Source organism: Mus musculus, chromosome 6, assembly GCF_000001635.26.
Source record: "Mus musculus strain C57BL/6J chromosome 6, GRCm38.p6 C57BL/6J".
Taxonomy (NCBI): Eukaryota; Metazoa; Chordata; class Mammalia; order Rodentia; family Muridae; genus Mus; species Mus musculus.
This window is the reverse complement of record NC_000072.6, coordinates 113,457,970-113,483,180: the sequence shown is the minus strand read 5'-3', so window position 1 is coordinate 113,483,180 and position 25,211 is coordinate 113,457,970. Positions and strand designations below refer to the sequence as shown.

The following is a 25,211-nucleotide window of genomic DNA, read 5'->3' as shown; positions in this document are numbered from 1 at the left end:
GTTAGCGGGTCCTCGGAACAGATACACGAGTGCTACTTGGTTAGGAATACTGTATCGGCTTTTATTCTAGTGTAGTGCAGGGTCCCAGGTCCCATTCCTCGCAGCAGCCTGGGGCTTCCGAGCTAGAAGTACAGCTGTCCAGGGCGGACCGCAGCGCCTGGGTCACTCGTTCCACCCGGTCCGCGGGTCGCCCCGCGGAAGTGGAGCAGCCTCCCTGCAGTGCATCCAGGAAAGCCGGCAGCTGCGAGGGCAGGGAGAAGAGCGGGGCGACGCGGAACGGGGAGGGCACAGAGTCTGGGTGCAGCAGCCCGTCGAAGTAGACCCCGACGTAGCGGCCGGTCGCCCGGCCTTGCAGGAAATCGGGTAGCACGCAGCTGAGCCAGGCGGCGAGGGCGTCATGCGGCCCGGGCTCCACTGTCTGGAGCTGCAGCCACTGCTGACACTGCGCCACGGCCGCGGGCGAGAAGAGAAGGATTACCACGCCACCCTCCTGCAGGATACGGCGTCGCTGGTGGTGGAACCAGGCTAGGGCTCCGTGCGCGCTCAGCTCGCGGCGGCTCCACAGGTCCACGGCCACGCGCAGTGGCATCTGGCTCAACGCGGACGCCAGTGCTCCCACCAGACGCTCGTAGCCCGCTCCGTCGGCGGAGTGGAGGAGCAAGGCCGTGCGGGAGCCACGGGCCGCTACAGGGATAGTGGAGCCTGTGAGGGTGAGCCCGGACCTGCCTTCCCTCCACCCAATTGAGCCCCAGCGCCACTGTTTGAGACTGTCCTTGGGAAACCAGGACAGGAAAGCACTCACCTTTCCTGCGGTCCTTTTTTAGAAGGAGGAAGAAGAAAAGCGCCGCAGCCAAGAGTAGGCAGGCCAGCCATACTAGGACCCAGCGCCTGTGGATGTCTGGAATAGACAGGGGAAAATAATGGGCTAGTAAGAAACCTTTATCTTTTACTCCACCTTATCGGAGGAGAAAAAAAATGAGTCTATATACATGAAGTGATCTGCCCCAAAGTCGCATTTGTCAGAGCCCACGCACTGAAAAAGCTCCATGTGTCTCTGTGACCTGCCTCCGTTTCCATGCCTGTAAATATGGACAACAGCATCAAGTGCATTCAGATTGCAGCTGATATTGCCCCTGAAGCCTAGGGTTACAGGCCCTTAATTTTGCTGTCTTGCATGATTGCAATAGCCCCTATCTTTCCGCTTACAGTCCATTCACTCTATGGGGAACCACCAAGATCTGTTTAAAATAGGTTTATTCTAGCCCTTGAGGGAGCTGGTGTTGCTGGGGACATAAAATCCTACACCCTATTGGGCCTCCCATCTTCTTCCCAAGACCCTCTAACCACACTGACAGCTTTGGAAACTCTCAAAAATGTACTTCACAGTCTTAAAACTGCAGCTTGACTCCTCTCAACTAGCAGAGGCTTCCCGGTGTGTCTAGGACCTTTCCCCTGAACCCTTCATCCACCTAAACCAGGTCCTGGCTGCGCTCATTCACTGCACTGAACCCATAACTATTACTGTAAGATCGCAAACAGTCAACAGCTCATACTGGCCCTGTCCTTTTAGATTTCTGTTGCTGTGGGCAGGCTATGTCTTTTTAGTGATTCTGGGATCCCTAAAAGTGTGTTTTTATCCCTGTCCCTCCTCCAACCCCACCCTTGAGGGGCACACATGCCATAGAGCTTGTGTGAAGGTCAGAGGACAACTCAAGAGAGTCCATTCATGTTGGTCTCAGGGAACTCAGGTTTTTTTTCAGATTTGGTGGCAAATGTCTTTACCAGCTGAGCCATCTTTCTCCCTCTCTGTGGTTTTTGACTGGTTGAAAGGAATGCTGCTGTGACTTATTTGAGCCTGGCGAAGCATCACATGTTGCCTCAGCACTGAGGTCCCTGTCAGAGTCAGCTGCTGGCACACAAGAAGAACAGTTCCCCTCGTACTCACACTTGTCCATGGGGCAGGCCCATAGCGATCCCATGTTGTCATCGTTCCACAGCTGTAAGACACAACCACAGTCCCTGGCTTGGTGTTCAACGGCGAATCATTTCTGGCCAGCTTATTCACATTCCTAGCCTCAGCGATGCATACTTCCTTGCCCAGGGCAGGCCCCAGTGGATACCTCTGCTTTTGCTCAAACTGTGCCCAAGCTGACCTCTGTGCCAAATGGGGCCTTGCCAGATTCTTCCTCAAAGCTCTTTCTAGAACCTAGCACTGACTGGGGGTGTGTATCATTTAACTGGGCTCTAGTCAGAGTGAGCACCTGTGGGACAGGCATGATATCGCCTACCCTTTACCTACCTAGGCTAGTCAGAGAGCAAGCAGACACACGCAGGCACCAGGGCAAGTTCTGTCACCAACTCACCTGCATACACTGGTGTGATCGGAAGTCTTGCAGCAACTCCTCTCCCAGGCGAGCAGCTCTCTGCCAAGGCAAAGGAGTGGGAGGGGCTGTCACCCGGGGCAGCATGTAAGGTGCTGCAGTAGAGCAGGGCTGTTTGTCAAGAGGAGCTAAGAGACTTACAAAGCCACTGAGAAGGAATGTGTGTGCGTACACACAAGCAAGGGCACGCGAATACGTCGCCCCCCCAACCCCCCCCCCCCCCGCACTGTATTCCCAGAAGCAGTACTGGCCCTGGCAGAGAATGATAGAGTAAAGTAAGGTGGGATACAGTGACTGAGAAGAGAAGTAAGAATATGAGGCCGTGCATGAGATGCGTCTGGAAGCATCTAGCGACGGTTCCTTCGTCCTCACCGTGGAGGCCATGCTGGGCAGTGGTGTACAGCCACTGGGTTCCAAGGCACAGACTGATGTGTTGTTGAGGCCGGTTTTCATCTCCACTAACAGCATATCATCCTTGAAGGGCCCCAAGGAGTCTGGGAGGAGGGAGAGGCCACTCTAGTAAGACCCACTTGGGCTTTGCCTTCCTCCCATCCCCCGACCTTTACCCCCCGGGAGGCAGCTCCTCCAAGGTGCCCCCCATGGCAGTGGCCCTGCCCCACTCACCAGCCCACAAGCACGCTTGCAGCTGAACCTTCTCCCAGGTGCTCACCTGCTTAGAAGGAGCCAGAGTTAGGAGCGCTAGGAAAAGCAAGAGCCAGGGTCAGGAAGTCCAAGAGGGAGGGTGCAGGCAAGAGGAAGACCATCAGGCCGGCTCTGCACTCTGGACCTGAGGTTCGGCAGAGCTGAGTTCAGGCTGCAGGATTAGGAGTCACCCATTTCTCAGACCAGGCTTTGGGAGGGAGGACGCCTGTGCTGACTGAATTTACAACCTTAAGCTCTGTCTGCACTTAAAACATCTCCACATCTGACACCTCAAACAGGAGACTCTCTCCCTCACCTAGTCACCCACTGAGGATCACAGCCTCCGTTCCTTCGCCTCTTCCCATAGCATGTGATTGCACGTTAACATGCGTCCTTAAAGCACACTGTTCGCTTTCCTTGATGAGAAATAGGTTCTGTGAGGACAGGGACATTTGCCAGCTTTGCTCATGGACAGCTCAATCTCAAAGCGACCGGCACATAGTCGATACTCAATATTTGTCTCGAAACAGTATCGTGCTGTAGCCTAGGCTGGCCTGGTACTCACTGACTAGCTCAGACCAGGTGGCCTCAAACCCAGGGGAGCCCACATATCCTCCTGCCTCAGTCTCCCAAGTGCTGGGAATGTAGGCATGAGCCTCTGTGCCCAGTTAAATCTTGAATGAATGCTTTTGTTTTTGAATTTAAAAATGCTCTAATTTTCATTATTAATGTGTCCATGTATGGTGAGTGTGTTTGGGTGCACAGTGCCCAGGAACACGTGTGGGGGCTGTAGCTTGGGAAGGAGAACCGGTGCAGGGCCCCACCCGAAGCCCAATGCTGTCATTACTGTTCTGACCTGGACACAGAGGTTGGGGTGGCCTGCCACCAACTGGAAATCTTGTGGCTCCTGTGGAAAACAGGGAATGAGTGAGGTGAAGGGAAACGCTGGCGTCCCACACACTCTCTCCAACCTTTGACCTCACTTACATTCACAGTGGCGTTCTTCTGGGGCACTGGTGGCACAAGTGGCTGGCAGGGACTCTGGTCTGGTGCCTGCCAGCACAGTGTTACCTTGCCCGGCAGACAGCAAGGCGCATCTAGCTGCCATACCCCTGGGGACAGTACCCGCAGCCTGGCTATGTGCCAGAGGTTCCTGTGTGCACCGGGATCTGCAGCGGAGGGCCAGGGTCAATAAGTCGTCCACCTTCCCATACCCCCTGCCTTAGGAGACTAGCTCACCTTCCCGGAAGGGGCAGAATTCGACCCTCTCAGAGTCTGGCTCTAGCGACCACACCTGGGAAAAGAAAAGAGAGAGCCTACTAGGTGACCTTGACCGGGCCAACCATCCATGATTGCACATCAGACCCTCTGCTGGGTACTAGGAGGGGTTCACTGAGGCAGGTTTCATAAGCGCTCACCGGGCTTCTTACTCTTACAGAGTTCTGGAGAAGGGAATATAGATTTTCTCTGTAAACACTGAAATGTACATCTTCTCTCAACTTCTGGGGGGGTTGTTATTTGTTGTTGTTTTTGTTTTGTTTGTTTGTTTTTTGAGGCAGAATCTCACTATATAGCCCTGTCTGGTTGGAACTCGCAGAGACTCACCTCCTGAATGCTGGGATTAAAAGCATGCACCAAAGCCGGGCAGTGGTGGCTCATGCCTTTAATCCCAGGCAGAGGCAGGAGGATTTCTGAGTTCGAGGCAGAAATCCTGTCTTGAAAGAACAAACAAACAAACAAACAAACAAAAGCATGCACCATGACACCTGGATTTTCACTCAACTGTCAATGAGTGCCTACTATGTGTATTATGAGTGCCTACAATGTGTGTTAGCAGTACGGGATACACAAGGAACCTTAGGTTATTAATTTTGATTCATTTCACAAACATTTTGTAAATATCTACTATGTATCAAATACTGTGCTGGATTTTTTTTTTTAGAGTATCTACTATGTGCTTAGACCTATGCCATGAGAAAATATATTAATTTGTTTATCAAATGTTTGAGAGTAGTGGGCACGGAACATGGTGATACAGAGAGCCGAATCTCAGCAAACAGTTCCTGAACATGTGCCATGCGTCTCACCACTGTTTGGCACTGGGCATTTGTTCATTCATCTGTGCAGTCAACAATTCACACCCACTGTATGCCAGGCTCTGTCCAGGGCTCTGGCTGAGCACCACTGTATGCCAGGCTCTGTCCAGGGCTCTGACTGAGCACCACTGTATGCCAGGCTCTGTCCAGGGCTCTGGCTGAGCACCACTGTATGCCAGGCTCTGTCCAGGGCTCTGGCAATGTTACTATATTTGAATGAGATATGATTTGCTTTCCTTCAAAGAAGTCACAGGCTCAGTAAGGTTGAAGTATGTAAATGTTAGTCAGTTACTCACTTCCAAGTGTTCACGGAGCATCTTATATACACACACAAAAAATTAAACAGAAGCCAAAGGTTAGAGGTAGTGGCACGTGGAGAAGAAAAGCCAGAGAGAGACGGGGGATTCAGAACAAGGAAAGGCCAGGGTACTGGAGAAGCTTTGGTCACGAGGTGATGTGATCTAGGAAGATTGATTACACGGAAGAGGTGGTGGGAACCAGCTGAGCACAGGCGGGGTGGGTGGGGCCTGGAGAGCAGCTGGGCTGGGTATCACAAGCCTCTCATAGAGGGGGGCTTAGGAGAAAGTCCACTGGGAAAGACTCATTGCGGGGAAGACAGGAAGGTACTGGGAAGGGAGGGAGGAAGTGGAGATTATTGACAGCCCAAAGGAGGGGTTAGACAGGTCCAAAAGGAACTGAAAATAGAGAGAAGAGACAGGATGAGGGGTTCAAATGCCAGAGGTCAAGTGATCGGGATTCGATGACTAATTTAATGTGCAATCAGAGGGAGTGGCTGCTGTCAACATATTAAATCTAGATGTGGCACCCTTCTTTACAATAGCCCTATAATGGTACAGTTTATCCAGACTACAGATAAGGAGCAGGCTCAGAGAGCAGTGTCTTGTCCAAGGTCATCCAGCTAGAACATGGCAAGAAGGATGAAGCTCCTCTAAGTATATAGCATGCGTCCTACCCTCCCAAGGAACACAACGAGGGAATAGAGGAGCAGGGAAAAGCTGCAAGGAAGAAAGGATATCTGGGTGGGCCACGAGCCACAGGGAACAGTCTTGTGGATGGAGCACCAGGAACAGGGTTCCGGACACATAACAAGCAGAAGGCATAGGACAGCAAGAGCAATGAGACAGCCACCCGAAGGGGCCGTGCTCTCTATCTCAGAGTATGGAGGACAGTGGTCCCAGAGGATTGGAGGCCATCCCTCCGTGCCTCCCTAGCCTGTCTCCCATGTACAGATGAATTCTGCTCTTACCTGAATGCAGAGGCAGGGAACCAGGTCTGTGTGGTTTAAAGTAATGTTCTGAGGTCCAGTCTGTGGGATGAGTAGACAGAAGTGGGTTAAGAGAAGCTAAGAAAGAGGAAGTGGGGAGGCCCAAAGTCCAAGGACAGACAGACCCTCCCCACTGCTAAGGTCCTCTGCTCTGGGTGTGTCCCCTTTGACAGTTTGCCGACATCCTTAGCATGGGCATCAGCACAGGGAGAGCATGGGTCTAGAGGAGAAGCCTCACCAGGTTTTTGTACCACAAGGATTTGAGAGCATCCGGGACTGGACGCAGGTACAGTAAGAAGCTAAAGTCCTGCTCCTCAGAGACATCCAGTGTCAGAAGGACATTGTCACCATCTGTAGACACATTGAGCCAGGGCAGGACTAGTGGGAAAAGCAGAGAGAGATGGGGAAGTTCAGACTCTCTTCACCCCCTCTGCACAGCTAAGCCTGGGCCATACTCACCAACTGCCCCGTTAGAGATTCCATCAAACCCCTGGAAGGGTTTGGACTAGGAGGCCCTTGGAGGACAGACTGTATCTCCATCTCAGACTGGGCTTTGTCCCCAGACACAAGCCCAGAGCCAAGCCCATAGAGGCTCCAGCTTGCTTCTTGGGGACAGCTCCTCTTCTGCAGCCAGTAGAATCCTGCTACCTCCTTAATGCAATCACTGTCCCTAGACTCTGCTTATGCCCCCACATAGTAATCCCAATATAAGCTAGTCTTTACAACAGCTTCCACGAACCTTAACCAGGCTAGCTTCTGAGACCTCTCAAACCTAATATGTTAGTACCTCTATCTTGAATACTTTGCTGCAAACACATGAGATGCCTTCACATTCCTTAAGCACACTTTGCCTTGCTCCTGCCCTACAGCCTTTGCACAGGCTGTTCTCTTCCTATGTGACTCTGTCTCTCAAATACAGGGTTTTTTCTTCATATCCTTCATTACAGTGAGGCTGTCTCACTACTGGAACTCCCATCCTTCCCATCCCCCTCTCTTGAATATTCTCCATAACTTGTCACCATCTAATATACTGTATATTCTACAGGAATATACTGTATATATCCCAGGAGTTTACTGGATCTTCCCTCAACCCTTTTCTAATCCCAATTCCCATTTCCATAAAGACGGGAAGTTTTATCAGGTTTGCTTATCAATTTACTTCTAGTCTATAACTATGTCTGGTACGGAGTAATTACTCAGTCAATCGTTGTTGAATAAGGAAGGCACTCACCACTGAGTGACAAGAGGAGATGCCTGGTGTGTGTTTTCAAAGCTCTGGTGTCTAGTGATTTGTATGGAGTGCCAAAGAGGAATGCCAAAAAAAGAAAATGGAGTTGAAGAGAAGAAAGGGGACTATTTAATAGTTTAAAACCTGTCGCACACCTTCACCTTGTGCTAGCTGTAGAAGTCATTAAGCACTAACCCAACGGAGCCAGATGTGGCGAAGCCCACCTGCAACCCTGGCTGCTTGGGAGGCTGAGGCAGGAAGATTGCAAGTTCAAGCCCAGCATGGACAACATAGCAAGAGCCTGTCAAAACCAAAACAGCAAAACAAGGCAAAAACAACCTAACTACACAATCACTTCACTGAACTAGACATTAAAACCAGAGCACTTTGCCCGACACGATGGTGCACATTCAATCCCAGCCCTTGGAAGGCGGAGAGGGAGGTGGGTCTGTGTGAGTATGAGACCAACCTGGTCTTTATAGTGCCAGAGCTGCACAGTGAAACCCTGTCTCAAAAAAAAAAATCATTGTACTTATATCTTTTTAAAATATATGCTACATATGCATGAGAAATTCTCTTTAAAAGAAAATACAAAACAAAAGTAACATCAAAATCTCCTCATTTTTTGGTCGCTGTTTCAGGTTTAATAGTTTACCCACTCTGGTCAGTCAGGAGAGGCACCAGAATCTTAACAGTGCTTTGGGCCACTAGATGTTCCTGGGATCAATGAGCATTTGTAATATTTCTAGTGCCTGACATACATAGATGAAGCAATTCTGCAGTTCATGTGGAATGAGCAAATGAATGAATGAATGAATGAATGAATGATAGAACATGTCCTGTGACTTTTGGAACCTGGCATCTCTGAGGCTGATGTCAACCCCAAGCATCCAATTGTGTAAACTCCAGATCCTGCCCTCCCCCACCCAGCCCACTGTCCCTGGCCCCTACCCCAGCAGCTCTGGATGCTGTCCCGGACTTCAAGACCCCTGCAGTCTGGGGAGAGATCACAGAAAAACGTCCAGTGGGGATGGGGACCAAGGCAAAAAGGGAAGCAGTGCAAACCATGGGGAGATCCTGAGAGGGGCTGCCTGTCCCCTGAAGACCACCCACGCTTACACAGGGCACAGAGCACCTATCCCAGGGGCTAGAAGCACACGAAATTGACTGAGGAGGGTGTCAGCTCAGAACCTTGCCTGAAAATGATGGGACCAGAAAGATGGGGAGTGACCAAAGGGACTGCAGACTGGGGAACCAGGACTTTGGGGTGACTCACCAGGCAGCTGCTGTGTGAGGTTGAGCTCTTTCTGGTACCTGGGCTTCGTGTAGGACCAGATCTGTACCTCAGCCCCAAGACTAGCCTCGAAACAGTCAAATACCGCAGAACCCTATGAGGAGAGGGTGGTGGATGGCTGGAGGTGAAGGGCTCAGAATGCAGGCCAAGGTCTTGGGCTCATGTGAGTAGACCACTCTGCCTACCTACTGGCCCCATTTCCAGCCAATGACTGCATCTATACTATCTAGCTTGAAATCTATCACTATAGTTTCTTTCTTTTGAACAGCTTCCCAGTTCTAAAGCACGTATCTCCTACAGCTGTATTGGCAGGCCTGGGATTAACCAGGCTATCTGAGTTGCTGCCTACACCTGCTGTCATAGACCACTTGGTCAGAGGGAAGCTGATTAGATACGCCAACGCAAGCGTGGAGCAGCCCCCGCAGGCACACATCAGAGGTGCTCATGGCTGCTCTGTGACATAAACTAGGCAGGCTAAAAAAAAATTGTGTGCATGTGTGCGTGCACACATGCCCATGTGTGTGTGTGTGTGTGTGTGTGTGTGTGTGTGTGTGTGTGTGTGTGTGTGTGTGTGTGTGTGTGTGTGTGTGTTTGCTGGGTGTCAAACCCAAGGCCTGAATGAAGCATGTTAGCCAAGAACTCTACCACTGTGCTACATTCCCAGGTCTTTGTTCTTATTTTATAGCCATCAAAAGTTTCAAAGGACATTTCATGAAGGAAGTTATAAATTGCAAGTAAGCACGTGTGGTGGTTTCTATATGCTCGGCCCATGGAGTGGCACTACTAGGTGTGGCCCTGTTGGAGTAGGTGTGGCCTCATTGGAGTGGTTGTCACCAAGCCTGGCAGCCTGAGTTCAATCACAAGGACCCTCATGATAAAAAGGGCAAAACTGACTCTGTACCTTGTCCTCTGCCCTCTATATGAACCCCCAGTACACACACACACACACACACACTAAATAAATAAATAAATAAATGTAATTTAGAAGTATAAATACTGCTGCCACACACATGCACACACAAATTTCCAGGTATAAACCATGACATATATGGCAGAATGGCTAAAATTTTAAATTTTAAATGCCAAGTGTTGGCAGAGATGGAAGCACCCGGAAGCCTCATGTGCCGCCTGTGAGAAGATGAAATAAGATTGTCCCAGAGGACTGCTTAGTGACTTCTCACCCAGTCACACGTGAGCCAGGAGTGTCCTTACCCTCATTTTATAGACAGAAAAACCACCACAAAAAAAGCCAAGAGGCCTCACTGCTCAGATCAGACCCAAGACTTAAGGAAACAGTGCACGAGATTGTTAAGGGAATCTGGGATTCTGGAGGTGGCTCTTCTCCTCAGGAGGAGCCCTTCACATACCACGGACTGACCAGGCTGCACCAGGTCAGCGGGCACCTGGACCTCCAGCAGGGCACAGCGGGCGATGGGGTAGGCCTGGAAGGAGAGCACCACCTGGGCCTGGAGAGAGGCTGAGAGCAACAAGCAGGGGTCAGCCAGGCCATGGGCCACGGGAAAGACCCTGACTAGAAGCAGTAGTTGGGCCAGCTGGCTCCTCACCGTTCCTAGACTCCTGGAGTTCTGAATCAGACTTTCCAGCTTCTTCAGGCTCTGCCCAGTGCCCTGCAAGAAGCAGAGAAGAGAGCAAAGCCCAAGTCGGGCATCTGCTCTGGGCTGGTTCGGGCTTAGATTCCCTTGCATAGATGCCATGGCGCATAAGCAGAGGCCTGGGGGAGAGCAGGCTGGCCTGGAGGTACCTGGACCAGTATCTTAGACATTGCAGATGTCCCCAGAGTCTGCAATCCTCATGCCTTCCCCAGACAGGCTTATGTGTGCACTCAGTTACGGGCGGGCTTCCTCACTTACCATGCACGGCCAAGTGGACCACCACACGGACACAGAGGGCGCAATCTGTCTTCTGTGGACACCTCAGCACCAGCTCCGTCTGCAGGCGGGTAGGCACTAGCACAGGGCCTGGGGCAGACTGGAGGCTTCCAGGCAGGCAGAGCACGTCACCATCTGGGTGTGAAGGGGTGGGGTGGAAGCTGGTTTGGTTTGTGATACCTGCAGAGGGCAGGGGAGCTTCCAGGCTGAGCGCCAGCAGTTGCTTCCCTTCAGCTCGCCTGGAAGTCATTCTTTTCAAGTAGCAATACTTACCCCAGAGGTGGCAGGAGAGGCCCTGGGAAGGAAGAAAAAGTCAATTCAATTCAAGCGCCTTTCCTTGCTTGACAGCCCCCTAGCCACTGCCTATCTCCTTCCAGCGCTCCTTGTCCTAAGCCCTTCCCTGAAGAAAAGACCAATTCTTGTCCCCTTTCCATCTTCTCTTCCCCCATCAGCACCAGACAGACCAGACAGGGCAGTTCTGATAGAGGCAGTGACAGGAGCCAGACTCGGGCTGTGATGAGGCAGAGACTGAACTCTAACTCTGAGCCTTTCCCAGCCTCCCATAGTCCCAGACTCACTAGAGAGCAGCGTGCAGTGTCCTGAGGCTCCATCAGTCTCTCCAGAGAGACGACCACAGGGTTTCGGCCCAGTGCCAAGGACAGCAGGAACCAGGACACAGGCATCTTCCAGGTGCCGGACAGCACCCAGGCCTGAGGCCCCGTCCTGCCCCCCCAAGGGGGGGCAGACCCCTCGCCCCTGCTGACAATCAGCCCCGTGTCCCTGGGAGAGAGCAAGGGCTAGAATTCCTCTCCAGCCATGCTTCCCCACTCCAGTGAGCCTGGACTCCAGGCCCAGTTTCAGCTGGAGTGCTTTCGATTTGGCTCCCAGCAGGCAGTGGCTGTTCCCGCCCCGCCCTGTCCCGTCCCTCCCACCAACTCCAGGCTTAGGAGCCAGCAGCTTTGGACCTGGGTGGTGGCTTCTCCTCCTCCTCCTTGGCTGGTACCTGGCTGGGAGGAGCCCTGGGAAGGCAGCACAGCTGGACTCACTACTGTGTAAAGGAACTCCTACCCCGGATCTCACCAAAAAACAAAGATTCTGATCGATCTGGTCAGAAAGACCCCAGGCTTGTGGCATGCCGGGTGTTTCCACTTCCTGTATGACCCTGGGATCCTAAGGTCCACTGGGTCCCCTCTTACTATGCTCAGGTTCTTCCCTGGGTCTCAGTGACAGTGACCCTCGTGAAACAGGAGCTCTGAAGACAACGGGCTGCTGTCAAAGGGCACCAGAAAGTGAGCTCCCCACTGCCTGGCCCAGGTTCAGGGGAGACGGAGGGGCAGTGAGGCCCGGGAGACCCCTTACTGGGCTGAGTTCTGTCGAGCTGTTGCTGGCACTGGAGGAGAGCGATGGCCATGCTGCCTAGCTTCCGGTTTTCCTTTGCTCTTGGAAGAATCATAGTGAGGAGAGGATCCAGGAGGCACTGGGTCCCCCTTGCCTTTCACAGGCAATGCTTGTGGGAATGAAAGGACTTGGGCTGGTGAGCTGTTCTAGAACAAGCTTAGGGCAGGCTTCCTGACTGGCCCAGGCACACAAGAGCAGCACACTGTTCCTTAATGTGTCTACTACGTTTGCTTTTATTCATCTCTCTTACCAATTGGGTGATGTAGGCTTCTAATCCTAGCACTCCGGAGACAGAGGCAGGTAGATAAACCTCTTTGTTCCAGGCCATCAAGGGCTACACAGTGGGCTTCAGTCTCAAACAAACAAACAAACAAATCAAACTACCTCTGGACGAGGCCTCCCTCTGGGGAAGGTGAGGGACTCCTGGCTGACGGGGTTTCTCTCAACTCTGCCGAGCAGAGCACCTCCCCCCGCCCCCACCCCCTTCAAGCGCTTGACACTTAGGCCCTGCTTTCCAATCCTGGCCTAGCCCTCCAGCCTGAACTGGAGTGCTCGATGCAGATGGTTGTCTTTTTTTTTTTTTTTTTTTTTTTCAGTTTTGAAAAGAAATGGAAAAATCGTCCCTCCTTCTCAGAAAGGGCTGAGGACCTATCAGGAAAGCCCAAGTTCCTCTCAGGAACTCTAAGAGGGAGCAAATGTGAGGGAGGTTGGTCAAGTGTGGGACTTAAGGTGAGTCTTACGGTTTGGGGGACAAGAAGCACCCCCAAAGAGTACATGTGTGAGGCCTCATTCTGGAGTTCCTGCTGTTGCTACACAGGCTGAGGCTACAGACAGCTGAAACCACAGGGACTATTGGTTGAGCCTTGGTAGTCATCTTTGGCAGCCTCAAGTTCCAGCAGGTGACACTGCTCCAGACGGTTTTTCAAGCACCGCTTAGCCCCAAGGTGACTCCAGCTGGAGGCTAGGGTGGCAGGCTGAGCATCCAGTGCTCTCAGCAGGCGCGGCAGGTCACGAAGCAGGCGGTAGCGTGGCAGAGCGCGCAGCGGCCGGGGGATGTCACCTTTGGCGCAGAGGCGACTGAAGTAGGCGAGCAGCAGCGGACGTGGAGCAGCGCACAACAAGGTGCGAAGGGACGCAGCCTGCGGGTCACCGCTGCAGGCGGTGCTGGGACCCGCACAGTTCCACAGGAGCAGCACTGTGCCCTGCTCCCGCGCCACGCGCTCCCGCGCTGCCCAAAGCCACGGCAGTGGTCCAATGCGTGCTACGTGCGTCCCTTCCCAGAGATCCACGATCACGTCGCGTCCACCTCCCAGCGCCGTCCGCAGCAGTTCGGCCAAAGCTCCCACCAGGCGTCGCTGTGCCTCTGAGTCCGCTGCATGTAGGAGTAAAACTGGCCTTGTTCGACCGGAGCCTAGGGACCGGAGCAACAGCTGAGTAGGGTAAGGGGCGTCTTGGGAGAGGAGGGGGAGTAGCGAGGACAGCCAGCGTAGCCCTCCCCTTGGGGACTCTGGCCTACATTCTAGGGTGTCCTGCATGCACAATGTGTCCTTTATGAGGATTTATTGCAATGAGTCAGTTCCCCAAACTGCTGAGGAAACTGTGAAGGTTTTAACGCACAGCAGGCTGCAGAGTAAATAGCCCTGTCGTCCCCAACACCGCCTTTTGCAGCAGGGTGGATGGTGGTACACAGACAAACTGCACCCACAGCCCTTTGCCCTGCCTTAACCATTCCTTCCCACTAGGGGGCCTAAGAGTAGCATAGCAGCCTGTGCTTTGGCCCTCTCTCAGTCAAAAAGTGCTGGGACCATCTGAATCTCCCACGACCAAAGGTGATTTTACCTGGCAGTAGGCGCCGGCCGAGGAGGACCAGAACTACACCCACTAGAGCGGTGAGAGCCAGCAGTGCCAGGATCAAGAGCCCGAGGTGTCTATGGGAGACTGAATCAAGCAGGTAAAGGCGAGCCATCTCTCGAGTGCCCATGCTCCCCCCCTCCTCACTCAAGAACTCACCATCAGGACACAAGACGTGCTTCCAGGCAAAATGGACATCTGACCTCCACACCTGAGGACACAGGGCCCCACTCATGTGAGCTAGCGTACCCCCTCCTCCCAGGGAAGGGGTCCCCGCTGGCTTGGGAATTCCTGCAGCTCTAGTTTTGTGTCTAATACACATGCCAGTGAGACCACAGGTGCTCCCACAGCTGGCCTGGGCTGGAGAGCTCAGACCAGCTGAAATAGTCAGCCACCAATGAGCGCTGGGCCTTGCCACCACACCTCACTGTGGACATGCAATACTCAGTTTCCTCTTTTTTTTTAATGGGAAGGCAAACTATAAGTGTTTTGTTTTTAAGACAGCATATAACTAGTGATGGCTAATTCCAGTTTAAAATACTTGGGCAAACCAAACACTTTAATGGACTCTGTGCTGGGGGTCTGTGAGGAGTAAGGGTAGGATTTCTTACCAGGATGCAATTCTCCTGCCTCAGGAAGGGGATGATGAGGTCTAGCGTCACTGGGACTGAGCCCTGGGTCTGTGGGGACAAAAAGTAGAATGGTTGTCCCCATACATGCAAATCTGATAGCGTCTCACCTACTCACCTAGCCAATCTATTAGAGGGCACAGTGACACTTCCAGAAAACTTCCCCAGCCACCCCAACTACCACTGACTTTCCTCAGATAGTAGCTGCTTTGGCTGAGTTAACACACACAGAGTGCCACCATGAGGATGGAGGGAGACACAGCCATTGTCTGTGTCCTGTGTGCATCCCTTCACCCACACAGCTGAAGAGGCGTCTTGTCCACTGGGGAGAATAAGCTTCGGAGGCTGCAGGCTGGGCGGAGGCTCGACTATAGCTTTTCTAATTCTGGGTTTGTGTCCTTTCTGTGGCCTTGGATGCAGACTCTTTATTTGCAGATGGGAGGCGGGGGCCAATAATCTTTAGTGGGTTACTGGGAGCATCAAATGGCAATATGTATATGGATACTTTAATAAACTTATATATAATTGTTGTGTATATAATTATAACTTACATAAATAGATATACACACACACATATATACTAAGCTGAGATATATGTATGTATTTATATACATGGGTAAATGGAGGCCGAAGCCTGTTCTGTATGTTCTTCTTATACTTCCTAGTGCATAATGCAGGGTGAGCAGAGTAGGCGCCCGGGAAATGTGTATTGAACCGGAGAGAACCGATTGCTGTCTGTCCACAGATGAGATGTGACTCCACTCTGTTTTCCATAAGTTAGTTACAAGACTGACCAGCCAACCCCACCCTTCAGGAGCACCACCTGCCTCTACTCTGCACCCCTTACATGCTTGACTCCAGTCTCAGGCTGGTAGATACTCATCATTACGTGTTTGCTACTCTCTGTCTGTTTGGGAGCCCACAGAGCTCAAAGCAATAGCCTAGCTGCAAGGGAGCCTTTGAGAGAGAACTGTATGTAGAGAGCACTGCGTGCTTGGTCAGCTTATCACTGTGGGTTTGTGAGTGAATCTGATTGTGGTTTTTAAATCAGATACACAGAACAAAGTCATCTAGTTAACCTATTATTATTATTTTTTTTTTTTTTTAGTTTTTCGAGTCAACCTATTCTTAGCCCACACAGTGGAGCGGCACCAGTGCAGTACTGTACAGTGAGTGCTTCAGCTTCTAGAGGTCTCTAGAGAGTTGGTGAACTTCTATACTAGTGCGTGGGAGAGGCATGAGACCTGGGGAGGACAGCTGGGGTGAGGGGTAGCATCAATATACAATGTGGGGCTGAGAAAATGACTTGGTGGGTGCATTGTCTATGCAAACATGAGCACTTGAATTTAAACCCTAAGTATCCAGAGTTGTTTGTTTTGTTTTTGTTTTTGGTTTTTTTTTTTTAAAGAGCTCGGTGGTGGTGATGGTGGTGGTGGTGGTGGTGGTGGTGGTAGTGCACACCTTTAATCCCAGCACTTGGGAGGCAGAGGCAGGCGGATCTCTGAGTCTACAGACTGAGTTCCAGGACACCCAGGGCTACATAGAGAAGCCCTGCCCGGAGGTGCAGGGAAGCCAAGCACAGCCATATATCCATGCAACCTCAGCACTGGGTCAGAGACAGGTGAATCCCAGGACAGCCAACGTAGCTGAAAACAGCAAGCTCCAAGTTCACTGAGAGACCTGGTCTCAAAGGAATAATGTAGAGAGATGAATAGAAGACCTCTGGTCTCTGTGTTTACACCCACAGGTTTGCACACCTACACATGCGTATGCGTACACCACACACACAAAATGCAGCAGTGGCGTCAGTGGGCTGGAGAGTAGCTGAAGAAGGGACACTGCTCTCTCTGTAAACTGAGGCACTGAAAGGCTTAGGAACTCCCTCCTGAAGGTCCCACAGATTGACAGAGGGCTAGTCATCCAAGGTTAATCAAGAAAATAATCTATGACAGATGCCGGGATGGGGGCTTTGTGGCTCCACCCACGCAGGCAGGGTCTGCCTCACTGAAGTAACAGGAAGGCTAGGGATACGCATTGGCCAAGAGGACCTGGTGGGAAGCAAACCCTAGCTAGGCCCTACCTGGCTGATGCTGTACACAGGAGGCATGGGGGTATCCGGCCCCAAACCTGGGTCACTCCAGGCAGCACTGAAGGTGGCATATGTCCTCGAAGAAAAGTGAAGCGTCAGCTGCTGGGCCTGGGTATCCATGCTCACAGTCCAGGATGGGAGAGAGCCTGTTTGTGGGAGGTGATCAGAGCTGGGTAGTTCTGGACCTGGAGGTCACAGGCGAGTGGGGGTGAGATGTGGGAGGGGGGATTTCCTACTGACTCACCACTCTGGTGGGGACATTCAACGTGGCTGCTGTTTTCAAATGAGAACTGAGAAACACAGGCATAGCAGGTCAGCAGGGTTCAGTCCCACCCCTTCTCCCACGGCCAGCCCCCTGCCCATGGTTGTACCTTAAAGCAGAGCTGGGGGTGCAAGTCCACATTCTCCAGGATATACCACTGTTAGGGAGAGGGGACTTAGTCAGGGAGAAGGTCCCTGGGCCCTGCCCCTGCCCATCTCAGTCCTGGAGGGAGGTGGCTGCCCTTACTCCTTCTGACTCCTGTGCTGTGGCGTTGGGAAGGGTTTCGCAGGGTGTGAGTGGGTCCTGCCTCCAGCAGAGGGAGGCCTCCAGTTTCAGTGGGCAGCGGAGTGTCAGAGCCATGACCATCTGATTGTGCTGGCTGTAGTCAGTGAAGCGTATTGACTGCCAGAAGTCTGAGCCATCTGGGAGGTGGCAGGTCCAAGGATGAAGCCATAGCCCAGCTGTAGCTCCATCTCCCCAACCCCTCTCCAGGGCATCAGGAGAAAATACCAAAGTTCCAGCACAAGTCCTGCGCAAAGGTGCTCAGCAGGTGAGCATGCCTCCACTTTCCCTACCTACCTTTCTACCTGGCCTTCTTGCCTTTCCCTTTCCATTCCAGGTCTCCACACTGTACTCAAAACATCCCGTACTCAAAATCTGTGCGGGCTCCTCTCAGAAGCTAAATGCCTTCTTCCCTGACTCTTCTTTCTGAATCCTGTCCATTTCCTGAGCTCAGCTCAGGCGAGGGCACCCCTGAGACCCTCTCTGCTCACAACAGTGTCTCAAGCTCCTCCTTCCCCATGACGACGTCCTGCAGACAGCCCTTGAAGATAACCCTGCCTGAGGACTAGGCTTTGTTACCTGTATCTGAGTGTTTTTCTCTTAAGGTCGGTGCTGTGCACACAGCACTCTAGACAATACCAGCCACTTTGCTGAAAAATAGTTCCTTCAAGCCTCATCAATAGTTTGGGATTTTACTGATGAAGGAAAGGGGGGAATCTGGGGATAATCTATGGCAAAACTGGGAAGTGAGCCTAGGTCTCTAGGTGGTCCTTTCACTCACCACTCCCTGGGTGAGACTCCTCCATTCACAACGCTCAGCACTTAGGGAGCTCATCTGCAGGTTGATGGCTAGACACTGCTCCCCCCAAAGAAATGTGCTCATGCCATCTGCTCTCTCTCTCTCTCTCTCTCTCTCTCTCTCTCTCTCACACACACACACACACACACACACACACACACAGGTCGGGGAGGGAGGGAGGGTGGAAGGAGAACACTCATCCTGCATCAGGATTAATACAACACTCACAAGCTTCAGGCCAGCTCTGGAAGGGACACTTTTTGCGCCTCACAGTGTCCTCTTGCAGGTAGGAGGCCTGGGAAGACAAAGCATAGAGAGCATCAAGGAAATAGCTTTTCCAACATCATTAGTTCTGGCTCTAGCTCACTATGGTGAAGTACCCTGAGCCTCAGGACACTAATCAATCAGGGAGCTCTGTGGAGTTAGGGCTCTAGAGCCGAGGAAACAGCAGCGAATACGGCGGTGTCCTCTGGACTCCAAAGAGAACTATTCCCAGCAACAGAGAACTCCTGTGGGCCACATCTCTCAATTTTAGGCTTTGCTGACACCCATTCTGGGCTTTCTCACCGTACCCAGTGCCCTGTGTCATTCCTCATTCTGGACTCCCTGAGAGTCCACGTGCTGTCGTCGTCTCTGGCAGTTTCTTGCCTCCCTGGGTCTCTATCCTTCTTTCAGGACTCCTCTTAGCCCAGTGATGTCCAAAACATCTTTATCTTAAGACTTATAAGGAAAGATGGAGGACTACAACGGAGGGCTAGAGAGGGCGTGGCTTTGAGAGGAATATGCAACCTTGACTCTCAAGAACATCCAGGCAGGGCTGAGGTGGAACTGCCTAGGACCCTCCCACCTCTGAGCGTCTGTGGCTCACAGCCAAGACTGCACCAGTTCCTAAGCAGCCATGGTCCCGTTGGAGTTTCTCTTTGGTGCTGTAAGGCTTGCTGTCTTTCCATCCATCCCTGGTCCTTTGTAAATTGATTTACTGGAGATATGACTATGCAAATAGCCATGATTAGCCCAAATTCCCTTATTCTCACCTCTATGCACATGCAGGGCAGAAGGAATTCATAAGGCAGGTCTACAGTGTGGCCTCCAGACACAATTTTCTGTTGATAAAACCACAAAAGAAGAGAAAAAGAGACACCTAAGACAAAGCATGGATATTGTAGACCAAGTAGGAGGAAGCTAAGACCTCAGACAATATACCTTATTTTCCCACTATATAAAACTTACTTCTTTTTCTCATAGGATCTTGGTTCTATACTCTGGCCATTTGCTTGGGATATTTTATGAGGAGTGGGGTTAGGGAAGGGAATATACTATTCTTGAGTTCCAGTTATATGCCATGTAGGGTGTTAGAAGCATCAACTCTACTAAAGGCTAGCTAGCATCACCACGGAGTTAGAAGGTATAGCCATTGTAGACAAGAAGAGACGGAAAGACTCTAGGATATGGCTTCGGTCTTTGCACATGAGGCCAAGCTATGCACAGCAGCATCTGTGATGATTGGAGGTTGTAGTGGGCTGCTAGGACCTGGTCTGGGGGGGTTAGGGGATATAATTTCCTGAGGGCTACACAAAAGGTACGAGAGACGAGTACCAAGATGCATGTGGCCATTTTGTCAAGTTACTAGGGAAACAACCTCTTGAGAAAATAACAAAGCTTTTGTTGTTGTTTTTCTTAAGGCAGGGGCTCATGTACCCCAAAGCTGACCTCAGACTCATTGTATCTCCAATAATAACCTTGAACTCTTGATTCTCCTATTTCTACCTCCCACCCCATCTGTACAATGCCAGAGGCCATGCACGGTAGGCAAGCACTCCACCAACTGGGCAGCCCTAGTCTCTAAGGATTCTCTCCCTGGGAGTATATACCATACTTACTTCTTTCTGGTCTCTCCTCTCAAGTAACATAGCCCACAACTTTTCTGTCTAGTCAAATTAAAGTTTTAATACTATATACCTCATGATATAAGTTTTGAGCAATTACTCTCTGTCCGGGCCTTAGTTTCCCCCCTCCCCCCATTTACTTAGGAATTGTAAGATAGTCTCTTTGCTCAGGAATTGTGCCATCTGTCAAGGCACTACATACCTGGGTATCAAAAGGGCTACTCAAGTCTTCACATTCCAGTGCCCACTGATAACAAAGGCGCACACTGGCCTTGGGGCCTGCAGGAATAGTCACCCGAACAGCCTGCACCTCGGGCAGCAAATCAAAGGAGAATTCAGGTCCTAGGGAGAAGGAAGACTCGGTGACCCTGGCTCAGGTAAGGATGAAACCATCTCCGGTCACCCATCATGCCTACCTCCACACTTTTGTGACCCTGCTTCAGGGAGATGTTCTCTTCCTTCTGCAGCTGAAGGCTGGGCCCTTTTGGTGCGTTGGCCTCTGTGGGAGATGGCTGAGGAGGGGATGGAAATTCGATGGCTTTCCTCAGACAGGGAAGGGCTGCCTAGCAGCTTCCTCTGCAAGCAGAGAACAAAGTGGTGTTAAGCCAGGAGCCAGGAAGTCTGCCTTGGAACTTGAGAGGCCACAGGCCAATTGCTCAAGTTCTTTTGGCCTCAGTTGCCCTTGCTGTGTAATGTTTACATTTTCAAACTCCCTTTTGTCGATGGAGAAAAAGTAAAGGGCAAAAAAGAAAGGGGTTGGAACCATAGGGTAGAGCCATACATTACAGGGTACCTGGAAGGATGCTGGTGTCCTGTGCCTCCAATAGTCTTCAAATTTAGGAGGACTTTTAGATTTCCTCACCAAGAGAGGGAACCAGCCCCACTGAAGGCCTGTAGGAGGGAAACAAACTTCTTATCTGGGTATTCATGGCCTCTGTCTTTCCTGAGACTTGATCCAATATTGGGTAGAAATTTATTATAAATCAAGGAAAGAAATGATATTCAGATTCTTGGTGGCAAAAATTATAATTCAGTGAAAAAGTATTGAGGCTCAGAGAACACAGAAGAAAAGGTAGAAAGAATGTAAGAGGCAGAAAAAGAGGAGGAGTCCTCTCAAGTCTTCTAGACACACTATGAAGGTTGTGTTCACTCGCTGCAGGGTGATCACCTGCGCAAGACCTGTGCAAGGTCAAGCCAGCAAGATCAGTCAATACCCAGTAGGCAGCCCCGCTGATTGGACTCAGTGAATTATGAAACAACAGAGCAAGGTGTGGTTTTATACTTGTATCAGGAGGCAGAGACGGGCAGAGCCCTTGACTTTGAGGCCAGCCTGGTGTACTTGGCAAGTTCCAAGTGAGTCAGGACTACACAGTGAGCCTCTGTCTCAAAACGTGGAGGGACACATGTGACACTTGCTGTTCTTAGAAGATCCAGAATTGGTTCCTAGCACCCACGTGGTGGCTCTCAACCATCTATAACTCCAGTGCTGGGGGTATCTGATGCTCCCATGGGCACTACATGGATGTAATATATACATACACACACACACACACACACATACAGGAAAACATTACTACACAAAACATAAATGCTTTTTTAAAAAGATATGAATATGGGACAGGGATGTTTTGGGAGTTATTCAGGGGAAGTGGGAGAGGGAAACTGTAGGTGGGTTTGATCAAGATAGAGTGTATGCGTTATGAGATTTTAAAATAATAAATAAAAGGAATTTCTTTTCTTTATACAATTTTAGGTTTATTTATTTTATTTTACACATATGGATGTTTTGCCTGCACACATGTATGTGCACCATGTGCATGCCTGGTGTCTACTGAGATCAGAAGAAGACACTGGACTCTCTGGAACTGTAGAGTTAGAGGTAAGCCACCATGTGGGTGCTGGGAATCAAGTCTAGAGCCTCTGGAAGAGCACAAGTGTTTATAACAATTATAAAATTATAAAAAGCCATCTCTCTAGCCTCAATGAGACACTTTAAATAAAACAATTTAAAAATTCTTAAGTAGAAAAAAAAAAGATACACACACACTTCCACAAAGGTAGGTATTCACTGTAGCATGATTTTGTTTTGTTTTGTTTTGTTTTGTTTTGTTTTGTTTTGTTTTTCAAGACAGGGTTTCTCTATGTAGCTTTAGCTGTCCTAGAACTTACTCTACAGACCAGGTTAACTATGAACTTAGATATCTTCCTGCCTCTGCCTCCTGAGTGCTGGCCTGTGCCACCAGTGTCTGGCTGTAGCTGTAGCATGATTTCTGTCTTTTTTTTTTTTTTTTTTGAGACAGGATTTCTCAGTGTAAACAGCCTTGGCTGTCTTGGACTCACTTTGTAGACCAGGCTAGCCTCAAACTAATGCAGTTTCGCTTACCTCTTTCTCCTGAGTGCTGGGATTAAAGGCATGGTAGCATCATTTCTAATGATAAAAAATTTAAACTAACGTTTTGTGACTTTATGTTTAATTATGTGCATGTGTGTGTGCCTGTGTATAGGTGGGTGCTAATGAGCGAATGAGCGCAGGTGCTTGAAGGCCAGAAACATCAGGTTCCCTGGAGGTGGAGTTTCGAGCTGCCTGATGTGGATCCTGGGAATTGAACTCTTTTCTGCAAGAGCATTGAGTGCTCTTAATCACTGAGCCATCTCTCTACCCCCTTATAACTGCTGTTTGTTCGGTGTGTACCAAGTGAGGCAATGAAACAGCAGGGTAAATTGATCCCACTTTACAGATGCCAAGTAACAACAGCAGGTCCATAGAACACACAGTTTTGGAGATAGATGCCCTTTGTGGAGATGGCACCTCCACAATGATACAGTTGTCTCAAAAGTATTTGTTGTGATGTACTTTTTAGGATGCTCTAAGTCCCTGTTGAGGTTAACAAGACAAAAACCTGTTCCAATATGACAACAGACACTGTGTCAGCCCAGGTACTTACCCTTCAACTGTCCCTAATCCATACCTCCACTGGGAATGGCTCAAAGCTGCTCTTCCTACCTGAAGAATGAGACACCAGACACAAACCAGAAACCAGACACAAACAGCAAGACCAGTGCCAAGGCTTTGTGGCTAGGACAGTAGGGCAGGGGGTTTGAGCAAAACTTCCTGTGTCAGAGAAAGGAAAGTCAGCATAGAGACACATGGCTGTAAGCCCATTGCTTAGGCTGAGACAGGAGGATTAAAGGATGGAAGCTTTGGTATTACATAGTGAGACCCTGTCTCAAAACAAAAACAAAAAGAGAAACAGTTGGGTCTAAGGAGGTCCCTCTTACCTCCTTCCAACTGAATTTAGGGCTGAGCTTTGATAAATCTTTTGAGTATGATCTTGAGAAAGTTATTAGACCCAGGTGCCAGACTGCTCATTCATCAAGAGTCTTAAGTAATGCAATGCATCTGGGAAAGCTTGGTAAAGTTGAATGTATCATAAAGTATAAAAGAGTATTGTTCCTGATAGAGTGAGGGGCCAGTGATAGGAAGAGCCACTTGGGTGGATGCCTGGAGATTAACCATGTTGCTCATTTTATCTTCCCCATTGGCAGGAAGCAACACGGCCCTCATCTTCTAGTCATTTCTCCTCCACTCTGGTGCTCAGAAGCCAAGGTCAGATAGAGGAGTGAAGAGCTCTGCCTAAGGATTTATAGAATCTGAGGAATCTAGACTAGTCCTGCACTTTCTTACTGATAGCAGACTCCTTGGGTTGGGAACCAAAACTGCCAAGGATGGCTCTCTGGGTCCTGGACCACTGGGGAGCCCAGGGAAGAGGAGCAGGACAGGAAATAAGACTTACCAGCAAAACGTTTATCCTGAAGATACAGGGCCCAGAAGGGAAAAGAAAGGAGAGAGGAGTCATTAGAAGGGAGTCGCATAAGGTGCATTCTCCCTGCACTCTGCATCCAACCATCTGGGTCTGAGACCCTCAGCTCAGTCCATCCATCCAGCTGTTTTTCTCTCAGTCCCACCCTGCCTAGGACCTCTGCTCACCAGAACCTTAGCCATCCCTTCAAGACCACATAGAGGACACACTGAGGCTGCCACTAAGAGCCCAGGATTTCAGAGGTAGGAAAGGGCAGGCAAGAGAAAGAGGGGTTCTAGTCTGTGCCAAGCAAGTGCCCCTTCACTTGGCAGCAGGACCTTACCACACGGTAGGCCAGGAGACAGTGGCTGGTCCAACTCCGCAGGCAGGGGCAGGCAACCCGAGCAGACACAGCGAGGCCGATGAGCAGTAGCGGGAGAGACAGGAGCAAGGCTGCCAGTCTGGGGCTCCCCATGAGCTTCTGTAGGATCCGGGCGCAGAGACCATGTCTTTCCTGTCTGCAAGAGGGCAGCAGGGCCTGGCCCTGGAGCTGTGAGAAGCACACAGTACCAGCAGGCGCTCTCACCTAACCCTGCCCTAGATCCACCCTGCCCCGAAGCTCCTCCTTGATCCTAACCAGCAGGCTTGGTCACATTCCTTCTCCTGAGCCAGGGCACTGAGGAACACTTGCTTGCTCTGTAAAAAGCCTTACTGCCCTGGAGTCACAGGAGGCTCTTGGTGTGGCACAGTTAACAGGAAAGGGACCTGCACCTTGTTGTGGAGGTGCACCCATTTCTTAACCCCTCCTGCACCTCAAATACTGCCGATCTGACACACATATTACATTAGTATACTCTGCCACAGACAGTTCCACATCCTTCTCTTTGAGAAATGAACAGTTACTCTCCATTTGTCTACGCTGAATGCTGACGATAAAGAAGTGGTTGGGGCATCATTTGCTGAAGTCAAAAATGAGTAAACATTATAAAACACAAATAAGCCTCCTGCGTACCCCACATGCACTTGGGCTCCCCACCCGGCTGTCTTCCCACTAAAGCCCAGCCTTCTCTCTGTGCCCACTAGCCCTTTCCAGCTGTCAAAGTGCTCTCCATCTTTGAAGACCAACTAAATGATACGGCTTGTTCAGGAAGCCCCAGAGCTGACAGCCGAGCTCTGGAGCAGAGGGAGCAGCCCCACGCACTGACCTGGTTTCCTGTGGTTTCCGGTGCAGGAAAAAGGCTGACACGGCTCCAGGCTTTGTGGGGACCCTCCCCATCCCCATCATCTTACAGTTTCCTCTTACCATGGAGCACTTGAGCTGCAGCAGCCCTCTCCTTCCTTGGCAATGCCCGAGGGGAGGAAAGTTCAGGGCATGTCCATGGGGGCCTCTCTCTCTCTCT

The 25,211-nt window shown here is 50.8% G+C and overlaps 2 protein-coding genes and 1 long non-coding RNA gene across 14 annotated transcripts; 1 reads left to right on the top strand and 2 right to left on the bottom strand.

Moving 5' to 3' along the window:
• Positions 1-17: 17 nt before the first annotated feature.
• Positions 18-11,726, bottom strand: Il17rc (interleukin 17 receptor C). 7 transcript variants are annotated; one of them, NM_178942.1, is made up of 18 exons: positions 11,394-11,726; positions 11,089-11,110; positions 10,798-10,950; positions 10,492-10,554; positions 10,294-10,403; positions 8,909-9,020; positions 8,584-8,628; positions 6,643-6,782; positions 6,387-6,446; positions 4,263-4,317; positions 4,011-4,192; positions 3,880-3,930; positions 3,006-3,051; positions 2,754-2,875; positions 2,364-2,423; positions 1,946-1,997; positions 803-898; positions 18-684 (listed from the first exon to the last, which is right to left on the bottom strand). In NM_178942.1, exons 1-18 carry the CDS (start codon positions 11,496-11,498, stop codon positions 62-64), a joined length of 2,097 nt encoding a protein of 698 aa, NP_849273.1. In that variant the 5' UTR covers positions 11,499-11,726; the 3' UTR covers positions 18-61. The 7 variants fall into 7 exon arrangements, 6 of the variants coding, with proteins under 6 accessions (NP_849273.1, XP_006505728.1, NP_598920.3 ...); XM_006505665.1 differs by having other exon boundaries at positions 41-684; positions 6,643-6,755; positions 11,394-11,721; XR_001785101.1 differs by having other exon boundaries at positions 425-684; positions 3,006-3,080; positions 11,394-11,721.
• A 696-nt stretch (positions 11,727-12,422) lies between these two features.
• Positions 12,423-24,482, bottom strand: Il17re (interleukin 17 receptor E). Of its 6 annotated transcripts, none has more exons than XM_030255519.1 (16): positions 24,155-24,482; positions 23,806-23,821; positions 22,957-23,011; positions 20,805-20,902; positions 20,428-20,587; positions 20,214-20,353; positions 19,160-19,228; positions 18,354-18,420; positions 17,291-17,466; positions 17,154-17,201; positions 17,027-17,072; positions 16,774-16,928; positions 14,676-14,744; positions 14,224-14,275; positions 14,053-14,151; positions 12,423-13,624 (listed from the first exon to the last, which is right to left on the bottom strand). In XM_030255519.1, exons 7-16 carry the CDS (start codon positions 19,169-19,171, stop codon positions 13,038-13,040), a joined length of 1,311 nt encoding a protein of 436 aa, XP_030111379.1. In that variant the 5' UTR covers positions 19,172-19,228; positions 20,214-20,353; positions 20,428-20,587; positions 20,805-20,902; positions 22,957-23,011; positions 23,806-23,821; positions 24,155-24,482; the 3' UTR covers positions 12,423-13,037. The 6 variants fall into 6 exon arrangements, with proteins under 6 accessions (XP_030111379.1, NP_001029203.1, NP_665825.2 ...); NM_001034031.2 differs by having other exon boundaries at positions 22,957-23,015; positions 24,155-24,410; NM_145826.6 differs by lacking the exon at positions 22,957-23,011 and having other exon boundaries at positions 24,155-24,410.
• Gm52872 lies at positions 13,577-15,228 on the top strand. The gene is made up of 2 exons (XR_003956348.1): positions 13,577-13,652; positions 14,002-15,228. It is a non-coding gene; the product is annotated as a predicted gene, 52872 (long non-coding RNA).
• Positions 24,483-25,211: the final 729 nt, after the last annotated feature.